We start from the raw sequence: 12,336 nt of genomic DNA on the forward strand, positions 1-12,336 counted from the left end.
GAGTGCCATGGCATTTTACAAACCAAAGAACAGAACTCCAAATGAGAACAATGACTTGTCCACAAACAGAACTAAGGCCCAAGTTAGTAACAGAAACTGACAGATTTTTAAGTACGTTCTTATAAGAAAGGATAAATTTAAAAATAAATTTGCATCATCACAAACCTCACCTTTGAAAGAAGGTTTTTCGAACTTATTCCATAGCCTTTAAGGCTCTCATGCAACTTCTGTAGGTGCTGCACAACTCTTCTTTGTTGCTCATCATTCTTCAGCTCTTCCTGTTCAATCAAAAAATTGTAATGTTCTAAAGGTCCACTGCAAACCAACAAGGCTCTAGAGTTAGCATCTGTAAGAGTACCACGGGCTGTCTTCTCATCTCCCTGACCCGTGCATGCTGTAAAATGAGAAGCAGAGTATTAATGAAGAAGCTTTGAAAAGCATCCTTACATTCATAAACATTTTAACAATTTACACCAAGACAGATATACATTACTTACCTATACAACCATTATAGTATGTTACTCCTGTTTTTTCATTAAATAAACTTCTTCTTATAAGGCACCTTTATTAGCATATTTCAACATTTGTTCATGAACAAACACACACACAAGCCCAGCCAGACAGTTTGTTAAAGATTTGGAAGTCCTGTTCCAAGGGAAGGTTTTCTTGTATTTGTTGCAAATTTGAGCAAAACCATTTACAATTCCAGTAAAGTGCATTTTTCTGAATAGATTAATCCTTCTGAGAGAGGAAGACTGATTTAGGCAAAGAGGATTTAAAAGCTAGTGAACAGAAGGCCAAAACAGGAGAGTTTTGTAAGGAAGTTTAAGGAGCCAAAAACCACAGCAAGCAAAACAATAGCTGCGAAACCCTGCAATGTCACGGTCAATTCTGCTGCTCTACCTTCTACCTAGAACAGTGGAGACCATGCCTAAGCAGCAATTCTCCTGTTGGAAACCAGTTCAAACTACTGAAGTAAACTATATATATATATATAAAAAAAATAATAACACAAGCAAGAGAAAAAAAAAATCAGAATTGCCACGCACGAAATGAGATACACCTTGCAAAGAGCATGAAGGATTACAAGGTTTGCTAAAGCAACAAGAACAGAAATTTAACAACAGAATATAATGAAAAGATACTAAACATCATCCTTGCTTATCTCACCATTTAAAAGATTATACATAATCATATGACTAACACAATTTGTACCAATGATAAAAGAATTAAGAATTTGAGTAGGAAAAATACATATTGGAGACTACAAAGTTTCTTCATTTGAACATAGTTCTAATGACATTCAGCCTTATATGCATTAGCCAAGTCTCCTATGTAATGTAATGGCCTCTAACAGCTTGCTTTCAGGCCACAGAAGACAAGGTGAGGTTCCAAAGCACTAGGAAAAAAAATGAAACAGTTTTAATGTTTAAAAAGGAGAGAAAGCGAAATGCAAAACTTCATAGGTCAGCAGAACTTCAAACCATACAGAAACACTGGAATAAGTACAAGTAGATTTTTTTTTTTAAGAAAGCACTTAACAAGATAATAACATGATAATTAAGAAGCAAGACTAATTCCTCAGAAATAGTATAAGATCAAGGAAACACACTTGACGGGTAGAGCAGAAGCATCTTAATTGCAGCAATGTTTTTGTCACTGTGTCACACAGCATTCTCATACGTAAAGTAGGAAAACAAGGTCTAAAGGAAACAGTTTTTGACTGGGTGTACAGCCAGCTAGAAAGACTACACTTAATGAATTACTATCATTAAACTGGACAGATGCACTGATCAGAATTTCAGAAAGGGCTCAGAATCTCAACTTGGTGACATTATGAATTTCAATTCATGACTTGTATAGGTCAGAACAAAGTACAAGAACTGGGCATACAAGTATCACCAAGTCAGGAGGGGGTTGCAAGCGCTCGGGAAGGCGAGGCAATGCTGACATATTAGATGAACACTTTAATACAAACAGGATGCAATTCAACAAGGACAAACAAAGTACCATGCTTAGAGGGGAATACATAACTGAACTTAAGAGCTGAGGAATAACCAACTAAAGAGCATCTCTGCAGAAAAGGATCAAGGAGCTATAATGGGGCACAAACTGACAGTAAGACATCATCATAATGCTACTGGGGGAGGGGGGAGAGCCAAACACATTAAGATTGAGGCAATATCAACAAATCTGGAGTAACTCTGTTGTTATACTCAATAAGCAAGGGGAGTAAGGTCTCCTCTGGAGCACACTGTTCAGTTTTCTCACTATATTTCATGGAAGGTATAGAATAGATGGGAGAGATCAGAAGACAATTTAAAGTAGTATTTGTTAAACCATGGGTCACAACCCACTGAAAAGCTGTAAGACAGCTCTAAAAGGCAAGAATTTAAAATTTTTATTTAAAAAAAAAGTACAAAATGAGTTCAGATAAGAATAATAATATTGAACAATAAAATGAAATTATGTTCATTTATTGCTAGTAAAACTTTAGTTTCTCTAAATAATTATTGCAGGCAATAATTATATCAAATTCTGCCCTGAGGGAATTGAGTTACTGCTATGAATTAGAATAGCTCATCCCAAGCTAGAAAGATCACAAAGTCTGTGATTGCAAAAATTGAGCAAAACATTCAGAGAAGTGAATACTAAAGAAAAGCACAATAGCTATCTCCAGATACATAAAAGGGCATTGAGAAAAGGAAAAATGAAATAAACTGTAAATCTATTTAAAAATTAAATAATTATTATTCTAGAAGTTGCAAAACCTTCACTGCTGGAAAGTGGATTTTAAGAGTAAGTTTCACAAACATCCATCAGGAGCAGGTTAATGACATCCAACATGCCTCTGAATCGGAGAGCGAAATAGATGATCTTTGAAAGTTTCTTGAGCTTATTTTTCAACCATTCCATTCCTATATAAAGTGAACCTGAGTCCTGCGATCTGTACCTCAAAACCATCCATGCCTTCGCAACATACAGAGCTTGTCTCATTCTGAGAGCTCCAGTTTGAGGGAAACCAGTGCCCCAGTATGCCGTGATATCTACAAGGCCTCAAGATCCTACTGCCTACCCCAAACTCAGGGGGTAGAGGGGAAAGCTTCTTTAGGGACAAAAAAGGGTTTGCAGCTCATGACCTGCTTGGCCACAGACAAAGCACACCCGGTAGGACTGCTCAGAAGCATGTTTTTTATCTTAGATTACATGTACTTACAGCTTACTATGCTGGGAGTAGGAAAAAATACTTCATCATTAACAGATGATAGAGATGGAGAGTATGTTTAAGTGACGACAGAGGGTGTCACGGGTCAAATTACTCACTGTACTCACTGTTTCCCCAAAATAGTATTCAGTGTTGGGATTTAAATATGAAGAGGGGGGTACCCTGTTGCATCTTCACCAGAGGATGAACAGTAACTGCTGAATGATAATTTCAGACTTGTAGCTGCAAAACAGGGACATACGTCCTTAAGAGGGAAAAAAAGAAAAAGAAGCTCATGTAGGGGTGTTAGACGGAAGTCAGTTAAAAAAGAGCTATTCAAGTGAATAAACTATCCTAAAAAAAGATAGAAAAAAAAATGTGGGTCATTCATTCTAACCTGCATTTTGTGGGACAGATTACTGAGTACAGTAGTGTGAAAGATTCAGTAATCTATTCCTAGATTGCTAAAAAGAAGAAACCTTTAGAAATTAATACATCACAAAGCAATACAAGACTACTTTTACTTTCTGTAATTTTAGATGGATTGCTATTCTAACAGTAGTTTCCTCACTTGCATACAACTCGATAGTTTAATCAGTCTGATGCCTTAATGAAAATACCAATCTGAAACTATAAAAATTTCCCTTAAAGCGAGGAACTTTATACTTCTTCAGTAAACTAGCTTTAATTTATGACTGAAAGGATAAGTACCTAAATAAAAACGTTAAAAGTGTTCATAAATTCAGTGACCTTTTGGTCTGGAAAGGACAGCAAACTGAAAAAGTAATCAGCCTACTGTCAAGTTTTCCTACTGCCACTTAGAACTTACGTCTGAGATGACACAGGAAAAAGGCATGCAAGTTTCAATGACACTGCTTATGAAAGCAATAGTCACAGCTGAAGCAGCCCCTAGAGTTATTTCTGTGAGAAGACAATCTGATATAGAAGCTAGATTGTGGCATATCAGCAACTGATCTTGACAGCAGCCAGGAGCAAAGACCTGAGATGCACACCACTCACACTGGTGACCTTTTCTTCTTAGTAGTTGGATTTAATTATGTAAGGTTTTGAACTGTAACATCTAAAATCTGACAAAAAAGAACTCACTTAACGAATCCCAGCAAGCCCTCATCCCCCTCATATTTGAGGGCCTAGAGAAAGAAAAAAGGAGCCTGGGCTTCCCTAATGCATTCTGTCTTTCTCTTACTGCAGAAACTGACACCTTGAAAGCCCACAGATTAATAAATTCAAAGTTATGCAAAGGATTTCATATGCTAAAATGATTATTCACTACTGGATGAAAGGAAGCGTCATACTTCCACCCAGTAAAACTAAAATTTGGTCTGCAGAATTCTTTACTGCAATAAACTAAATATCTTTTAAACACATGATTAGAACTGTAGCCTGAAACGTAAGGGTAAAGGGAAAACCATGACAGATATGTAGCATCCAGTTGAAGAAGTAAAGGTCAGACAAGAAAAATTTAACTTCTTTTACTGCAAAAGGTGAGTCATGGTTCAGATTACACGACTGACCTCACTAGAGGGTGAGTGACCTATACTACACATGAAAATATTTGTTATTAATTTGGGAAACAAGCAGGAAACAAGCTGAAATAAGCAGTTCAAGAAACTGATAATGAAAAAAAAATATTCAATTTTAAAACCACTCCATCCTCAGAATGATCAGTAGTTTTCATTAATGGAGATGAAGGCTGAAAGAGAACATTGACCTTTCTAAGTATTAGGAACAGTTGAATTTGTCTAATTTTCCTGAGCTACAGCCAAGAATTGTGTTTGATTACAGCATATTTTGGTGAAAACATTCTGAAGACATAAGAGATGGAGAATTAAACATTTCCTATGCTACATCATCCTAATGCTTAATCACTACTTGTCTTAACATTAAAAAAAAAATCCAACTAATAATTGTTTGAGCATTACATCCAAACCAAACTCTTTTCACTGAGATTACAACTACACCAAAGTTAACGCGTCAAAATCACCCAAGTACCACCTCTGCTGACAGCCACAACAGAAAAGCTGGAAGAGTTTTTACTCAACCAATGTTGAGGCACAGTGCCAACATAGAAAACACATCTGTTTTATTACTGCTCTGCAGATAAGATTCTGTCTCACAAGCTTTGCACAAGCACTGAAATTAGTGTGGAAAAAAACCATAATGGAAAACAACTTCTATAAACTGTCCTTGCCTTCAACAAGGCAAGCAGAAGTTCAGAATCCGAATTTGGGTCAAACTGCTGCAAACCCCTAGCACAAAACTGCTAAAATTGCCTGTGAAACACAGCTGCCATGATAGAAGAAGGGGACTTTGAAGTTACAGGGCACTTTGATTAACAAGCAGATGATGGTACCAGAGACCTCACTAAACTCATAATTAAGTTGATAACAAAACTGCTGCTGAATCTTTCCTTCTTAGATGGTACTACAGTGATGGGGAAGGACAATGCAGCTCCAAATGTTATTTTCCTACAGAAGAATGGGAGTGAAGGTCAGATAAGACAAGCTTTGCAGAATCAGTCTCAAACATGCCATCTGACTCATGGGGTATAAGGACTTGGATAAGTTAAGTACATGCATTAAAGTTAAGCATATGCCCAGGTCTTCAGAGGAAGAAAGCTAACAGTCATAAAAAGTGGCTAATGCTGCTGGATTTGCCCTGACTTTCATAAAATGATATATTTGCAGTTAAATCCAGATATACTGAACATGTTAGGTCAACATCAAATAAAATCAAGAAAAAAAGAACATAATTATAGTTCTGACTGAACTGCTTATTTAATCAGCAAATCTATTTTCAGTCTGATTTCCTGAGAATGTAAGCATTACACAATCACAATAAAATGTATGTATGTGAACACTTAACAGTAAATATAACTTTCAGACCCACTGACTAACTTCAGTGACCTTTATGCACCCCTATCAATTTTAATGGAATTCTTCCATTTTTATAAGACTCTGGCAGAGGACAAATGGTTTCTACATACAAACAAAAGCCATCATCTTCCGAGGCAGGCCTGGAGTTAACAAAGCCTAATTTCCTATGAGAACGTACATTATACTGACTTTTTAAGCAAGTCATTTAGGCTACCAGATAAAGCTCAGCCGCTACCACACCTCAGAGGATCCTTTTGCAGAAAAATCAGTCACTGAAATCACTCTCAACACTGTAAAAGCTCCAGTCCAAGTCTGCACTTCACCGGACACCAGGGAACTCATCCTCCTGTCATTTTTTTCCTCTCCCGTTTGCACTATTTGGGGGGCAGGAAGAGGTGCCCTCTGCCTCCAGCTGCTCCCCTCCGAGCACTCCCGGGTGGTTAGCAGCAGACGGCTTCACGTCGCAAGCACAGCGCAACTTAATTAAGGAGGCAGCCAAATGAACCCGCGCTCGTCGGAAGACAAAGCACCGTCACTTCTGGGCACCACCGAACTACTTATTAATCCCCCGCAGGTTCTCCCGCTGGCCGCCAGCACCCCGGAGGGCCCAGCCGGCGGCGGCGGGGGAGGGGGCGGCCGTTACCCGCCGCTCGCGGCCGTTACCCGCCGCGGGGCTCCCACCCGCCCGCCGCGCCGAACACGGCACCGGCGGCTCCCTCCGGCGGCACCCCTCTCCACCGGCGGCACTGACCTCTCCGCAGGGCGGCGGGCGGCGGCGGCGGGCGGGCGGCGCGGCGCGCCGCAGCTCGCAGCAGGCAGCGCGCAGTAACCAAGGGCGACACGGGCGCCGCCATCTTCCCCGGCGTGGCGGGGGGGGGGGGGGGGGGGGGGGAGGGGAAGCGGGGCGGCGCGGGGCGCGCTGGGAAATGGAGTCCTGCGGCCCCTCGCCGCCGCCGCGCGGCCCTGCGGCGGAGCGGCGCGGCCCGGCCCGGCGCGGCCCGGCCCGGCGCGGCCCGGCCCGGCCCCCCGCAGCCGCCTGCCCGCTCCGTCCCCGCCCAGGGACCGCTGACCGACCGCCTCGCCTCGTCCTGCACCTCGACAGTGGAGATCTGACGGAATGGCATAGTGCAAAGAAGCAGCCCCCCAAAACCTGCCGCGGAAACGCGCGGCCGGGCCCCCGCCGGCCCTGGCGTGTGCGTGTCGGGCTGCTGGGCCCTGTCAGAAGCGGCCTGGGGCGTCAGCGCGGGGCTTCGGAAGGCGTCGTGCAAGAGAAAAGATTTTTAAAAAAGTCTTCTCACTGCAAAAGCGCACAGGAAATCCTTTTCCTGACAGCTGTGCATTTTTTTCCCCTCCGTTATGCTTATTCTTAGTTTTGCAACATGAGAAGTCCTCTTTTTTTTTTCTTGAGGTAAATTTCTGTGCAAGATGAAAAAGGGAACAAGTCTTTTTCATAGAATATTATCCAACACTTTTTTTTTAATGTGAATATATTAAAAATGTCACCTGAGGGCATGATAGAGCTATTTGCAAACAAAGTAGACTATAGCCTGAACAGTATTGTCAGATTTTAAAATAACATTTATGATTCTGAAAATATTAACAGTGATTGAAGTTATGTTCTAACATGTTCATCTGTTTTAAAATACATAGTTTCTCTAGACACATTTTCAGTGTTTTATACCTAATTAAGTAACAAGCCAACATGCCAATTTATCGCATCTTAAAAGAGCTGATTTCAGTGCATTTTCTTTCATCGTTCTTTTATTGAGCATTTATTGGTTTTGACTCATTCTAGCATGTTACAGCTATCAACACCTGTGCCCATTTAGCCATGAATTCCAGTACAAATTGTAGTGAATTGAATAGACATCTCAAAGATGCACTACAATTGTTGCAATATTTTTAGAAACTCAAACAAGGAAACAAACAACTTCAGTAAAAGAAATTTAAATAACAAATAACTTATCTTTATAAACGTCTTATCTCCTTGAGAACAAAGAATAAACAAGGCAACAAGAGCCTTTTTTTTCCTTCCATTATTAACTCAGATCACAATAAGAATGGGTGAAATGTCAAGAATAATTGGAGAAAATGACAGCATAATCTTCATAAAAAAACATCTGATTTATTTAAATAGTCAGTTTTTTTTTTTTTTTTTTTTCTTAACAGATCCTCTGTTTAACCTTGTTATCCAAGACAGCAAGAAAAAACTTCCCATTTGGGCCTATTATGATATTTTCTACCTAAGTGAGTGAATTTTCTGCAGTGCTATGAGTCTTTAAACAGTGGCAAACTCTGAAATGCCCCTGTACACTGTATTGCTCACCCAAGCTACTGAATCCATAGTGGTTGTAAACACTTCGCTAAAACAGGCTTTGTTGTTAACCTAAAGGAACACGAATTTCAACTGTATTTCTGTGGCTTGTCATGGTTAATGTCCTGCAACAGATACAGATCCATGCTGCAGTATGTTTGTACACTTCATTCACTTTACCTGTCGTTTTGTTCACTTTCAAAAAAAAAGTGAGGTTTTAACTGAGTAGAAATCAGATTGACACTTGTTTAACCCAGTTGTATTACTCGACGGCCAGCCGAAAGTATAGCTGGAACTTAATAAAATCCTGTGTATAATAAAACTCCCCTAGAGGGCCTCCCCTTCCTCCCCTGCCTTTAGAGGTATAAAATTCACTCCCCTAGTCTGCTGAACCCTATGGGAATCTACACGTCAAAGAATCTCTAGATCTCTGTCAGGCCTCCTCTGGGTTTCTGCAGAAGGAGGGCAAGTTTATCTGCCTGAAAGGCAATATATTCCCACCACAGGACACATCTTTGCCTCATATATACACATACACGCACATGCATGCACACACACAAATGCACACACACATATATACATATACATGTACATACATAAATACTTTTGATCCCATATTGACCATTCAGCCAATTCTAGGAAAATGGATTTTGTGGGTCGTTTTCATCAGTGCAGCTTCCTTTAAAAGCCATTTCCTGGAATTATGTCAAAACACTGTGTGGTAAGCTTGATTTTTAACCTCATCTGTTAAGAGACAATCCAATAAGCTATTAACAGCTTGTATTGCTTGTAAGACCTCAGATTAATAAAGCTACAGAAATGTTCCCAAACTTACGGGCTTATTATCATTTTCACTATCTGTTTATAGTTTGCATTTCAGACAGCTCAACATATTACAAATTTATTGCACAACTTTGCAGCTACACTGGCACTACTCAGCTTTTCTCAGAGCAAGTGGTTCACAGCACACGTGAGTGCCTCTGTGCTGTTGGATGGCATTTTTGCACAAATGCAAAGGCAGAGACGATGGTCATTTTAACACAAAGATACTTGTACAAAGACTAGGCAGATTAGCCCTTAGTCCTTGAATCTATCTTCAGTGAATACAGAGGTTTAATATAGTAGAATTTACATATCAACAAGCTAGAAGATGTAAGCCAGAATAGGCTCTAAGAGCACAGCTAGGTAAGGCTTGAGAGAGTAAATGCAAACAGAATGCAAACAGTGGAGAAAGTAAGGTATATAGAAGTGTATTTGATAATCACCCCTTTTGAAAGGGATAATATTGTGTAAAAATGGAGAAGAATTGAATAGCTAAATGTTAATAGGAAAAATACATAATATGTGGATATTATAAATTATATTTACACTTTTAACATTTTTATCTGGAAGATAAGGAGGAATGCAGATATTCAAACACCTTCAAAGCACTGGCTGCCTAGCACAGGGATCAGGAAGTCATTTTTCCACATACAGCATTGCACAATTAGTTCAAAGCCTTGTGGGGTTTTCTTTTGCCTCATCCTGAGTCAGCATTCCCCACAAGTTTTGACAAAATATGCCTATGTTCACTAAAATGTGTCAACTTGGGCACTTGTCAGAATGCTGGAGAATCCTAACTGGGTAAGGAAGAGATTGGTTTCCTTTGCAGTTAAACGTGACTTTTTCATCTTTTAAAAACAAAGAAACAAAATTACCCAAAAGCTAATCTTATAACAAATTTAAGAGTTAAGCATATGTTAATACCTGCTGCTGTGGGTACCTGTTGTAAGATTATAATATACATATCGCCACTTGAAGTTATCCCAAAACAAGTTTGTTTCATAGTTGAATAAATAATGTATAGTAACAAACCCATGAGTGCTTAATACCTCGGTTGTTAGTCTAAATGCTAGATTTCTTGCATGTAGTCTCTGTATATATAAACACAGCTGACCTCTCTCCCCCTGGATTTGAAATTTGACCCAAGGTTCATTTCAAAAACAGGATAAAAACCTTTCTTTCCTGAACTTACCTTCTCCACCCTGAGGGGAGAACCTCTCTAGCAAGCAGAAGCAACAATAGATAGTGCAAACCCAGATCACTGCAAATTCCAAACCATAAATTGGAATAAACAAACACAGATTTTCTGAGGGCTGGAGGCTCAGAGGACTGTGATCTTCTCTTGCCTTCATTCCCTCTTCTTTGCCCAATTAGCCTAGTTAGTGTGATGTGTCTGCTTTTACACTATGTAAAATGGGGGGGTGATAGGTATGAAGGGAGGGTGTCAAAGGGACAGGGACAAACTCTTCTCAGTTGTCCCATGTGACAGGACAAGAGGCAATGGGCAGAAATTGAAGCACAGGAAGCTCCGCCTGACCGTGAGGGGGAATTTCTTCCCTGTGAGAATGACGGAGCACTGGACCAGGCTGCCCAGAGAGGTTGTGGAGTCTCCTTCTCTGGAGATCTTCAAGGCCCGCCTGGATGCAACCCTGTCTAACCTGCTCTAGGTGACCCTGCTTGAGCAGGGAGGTTGGCCTAGATGATCTCTAGAGGTCCCTTCCAACCTTACTGATTGGAACCTTACTATGATTCTATGATTCTGTGAAATTGCACATCTCCCCCTCCCTTGTATCTCACTCCAGTTATGTTCATGAAAAAAAGAAAAAAAATGAAGATTTTAACAAATTACTGTAGCTTCCTTACAAAACTATTGACACATGGCACTAAAGCATTCAGTCTCTGGTGCTTGCCTCTATCATCAGATATCTGGGATAGAAAAAAACAGAGACAGAATGGTGCAGCTCAGAAGATACGCTGTGGGAAAGGCATTCAACTTAAGCCTCACTATTAAGAGTATTTATTTACCATGAAGACAAATTATTCCTAATTCATCATATGCTCACAAACTTTCCCAAATATACAGTACTAAGCACTTCTTTGGTTGTTGTTGGAATGGACAATGAAACTGGATTTGGCCAGAAAGCAGACAGCATATTGTACTTAAGATAATACCAGTACTCTACTGTATTTTCACATTTGCAGTCAGATGTAGTAGCACAGGTTATACAACAAACAAAAGCTTATCCAGATGTGTGCATATGTAATTTCACTAGAATTAATGAGTTTTTCCTGCCTTGTTGCAAGACCAGTTTAATAACGAATGTAATTTAGGTAAGGTTTAGATGCTTCCCTTTACTCCTACTTCATAAAACTGTCAGCTTAACTTCTATTTATAAGTAAAACTCATAACTTTTGGTAGGTACTTCCTCCAGCCTACATTTACATCAGGTTGATTCTTTCTGCCTAACACCTTGCACATATAGCATGTCTTATTCAGTCCTTTCATTCTGGCTCTCACCATTTCTTGTCTTGATTACTGCAGTGTCTTTTACTCTGATCTTGCTATGTATAGTTTTATTCCTGTCTATTCACAATGATGTCATAAAGATCATTTCTTACTCTCTTGCTTTAAGTACAGAAACTCTTCAAATTCTCTCTTCGCTACATAAAAATCCAAGATACTGCTTATTCATAACTGAGATGTCATCTGATAACTTTAATCAGTCCATGATGCCAGTCAGCTTTCACCATTCATTCGTTTCACCCACGTACTTTTAACTATCTGCAAAACAAACTCATTATTTCCTTCAAAACCTTCCATTATGAGGCAGAGATTGCCTACTGGGGAGAACACTTACCAGGGGCTCCGGGACCAGATTATGCTCCTGGCTTGTTTACTAGCCTCATGTATTTTGGATTCCCCACCTGTAATGAATAGAGATATTACTTTGCTGCACTCTTTAAGATCTGCTGGTGAAATGTTCCTGCTAAGAATTATGTATTATTGTTGTTAATATATTGTATGATATGGTGTGTATGTACATATTGCTAAAACCTTTGTTGGTTAAAAAAAAAAAAAAAAAAAAAAAAAGATTAAG

General features: G+C 39.7%; 1 protein-coding gene across 3 annotated transcripts in view; it reads right to left on the reverse strand.

Moving 5' to 3' along the window:
- Nucleotides 1-6,956, reverse strand: part of AFG1L (AFG1 like ATPase) — a 71,966-nt gene extending 65,010 nt beyond the window's left edge. For all 3 annotated transcript variants that reach the window (XM_062572676.1, XM_062572674.1, XM_062572673.1), the window contains exons 1-2: nucleotides 6,854-6,956; nucleotides 171-394 (exon numbers count right to left, since the gene is read on the reverse strand). In XM_062572676.1, the coding sequence (XP_062428660.1) occupies nucleotides 171-394; nucleotides 6,854-6,956 (327 nt within the window). The remainder of the gene's footprint in view (nucleotides 1-170; nucleotides 395-6,853) is intronic.
- Nucleotides 6,957-12,336: the final 5,380 nt, after the last annotated feature.

Source organism: Rhea pennata, chromosome 3 (genome assembly GCF_028389875.1).
Source record: "Rhea pennata isolate bPtePen1 chromosome 3, bPtePen1.pri, whole genome shotgun sequence".
Taxonomy (NCBI): domain Eukaryota; kingdom Metazoa; phylum Chordata; class Aves; order Rheiformes; family Rheidae; genus Rhea; species Rhea pennata.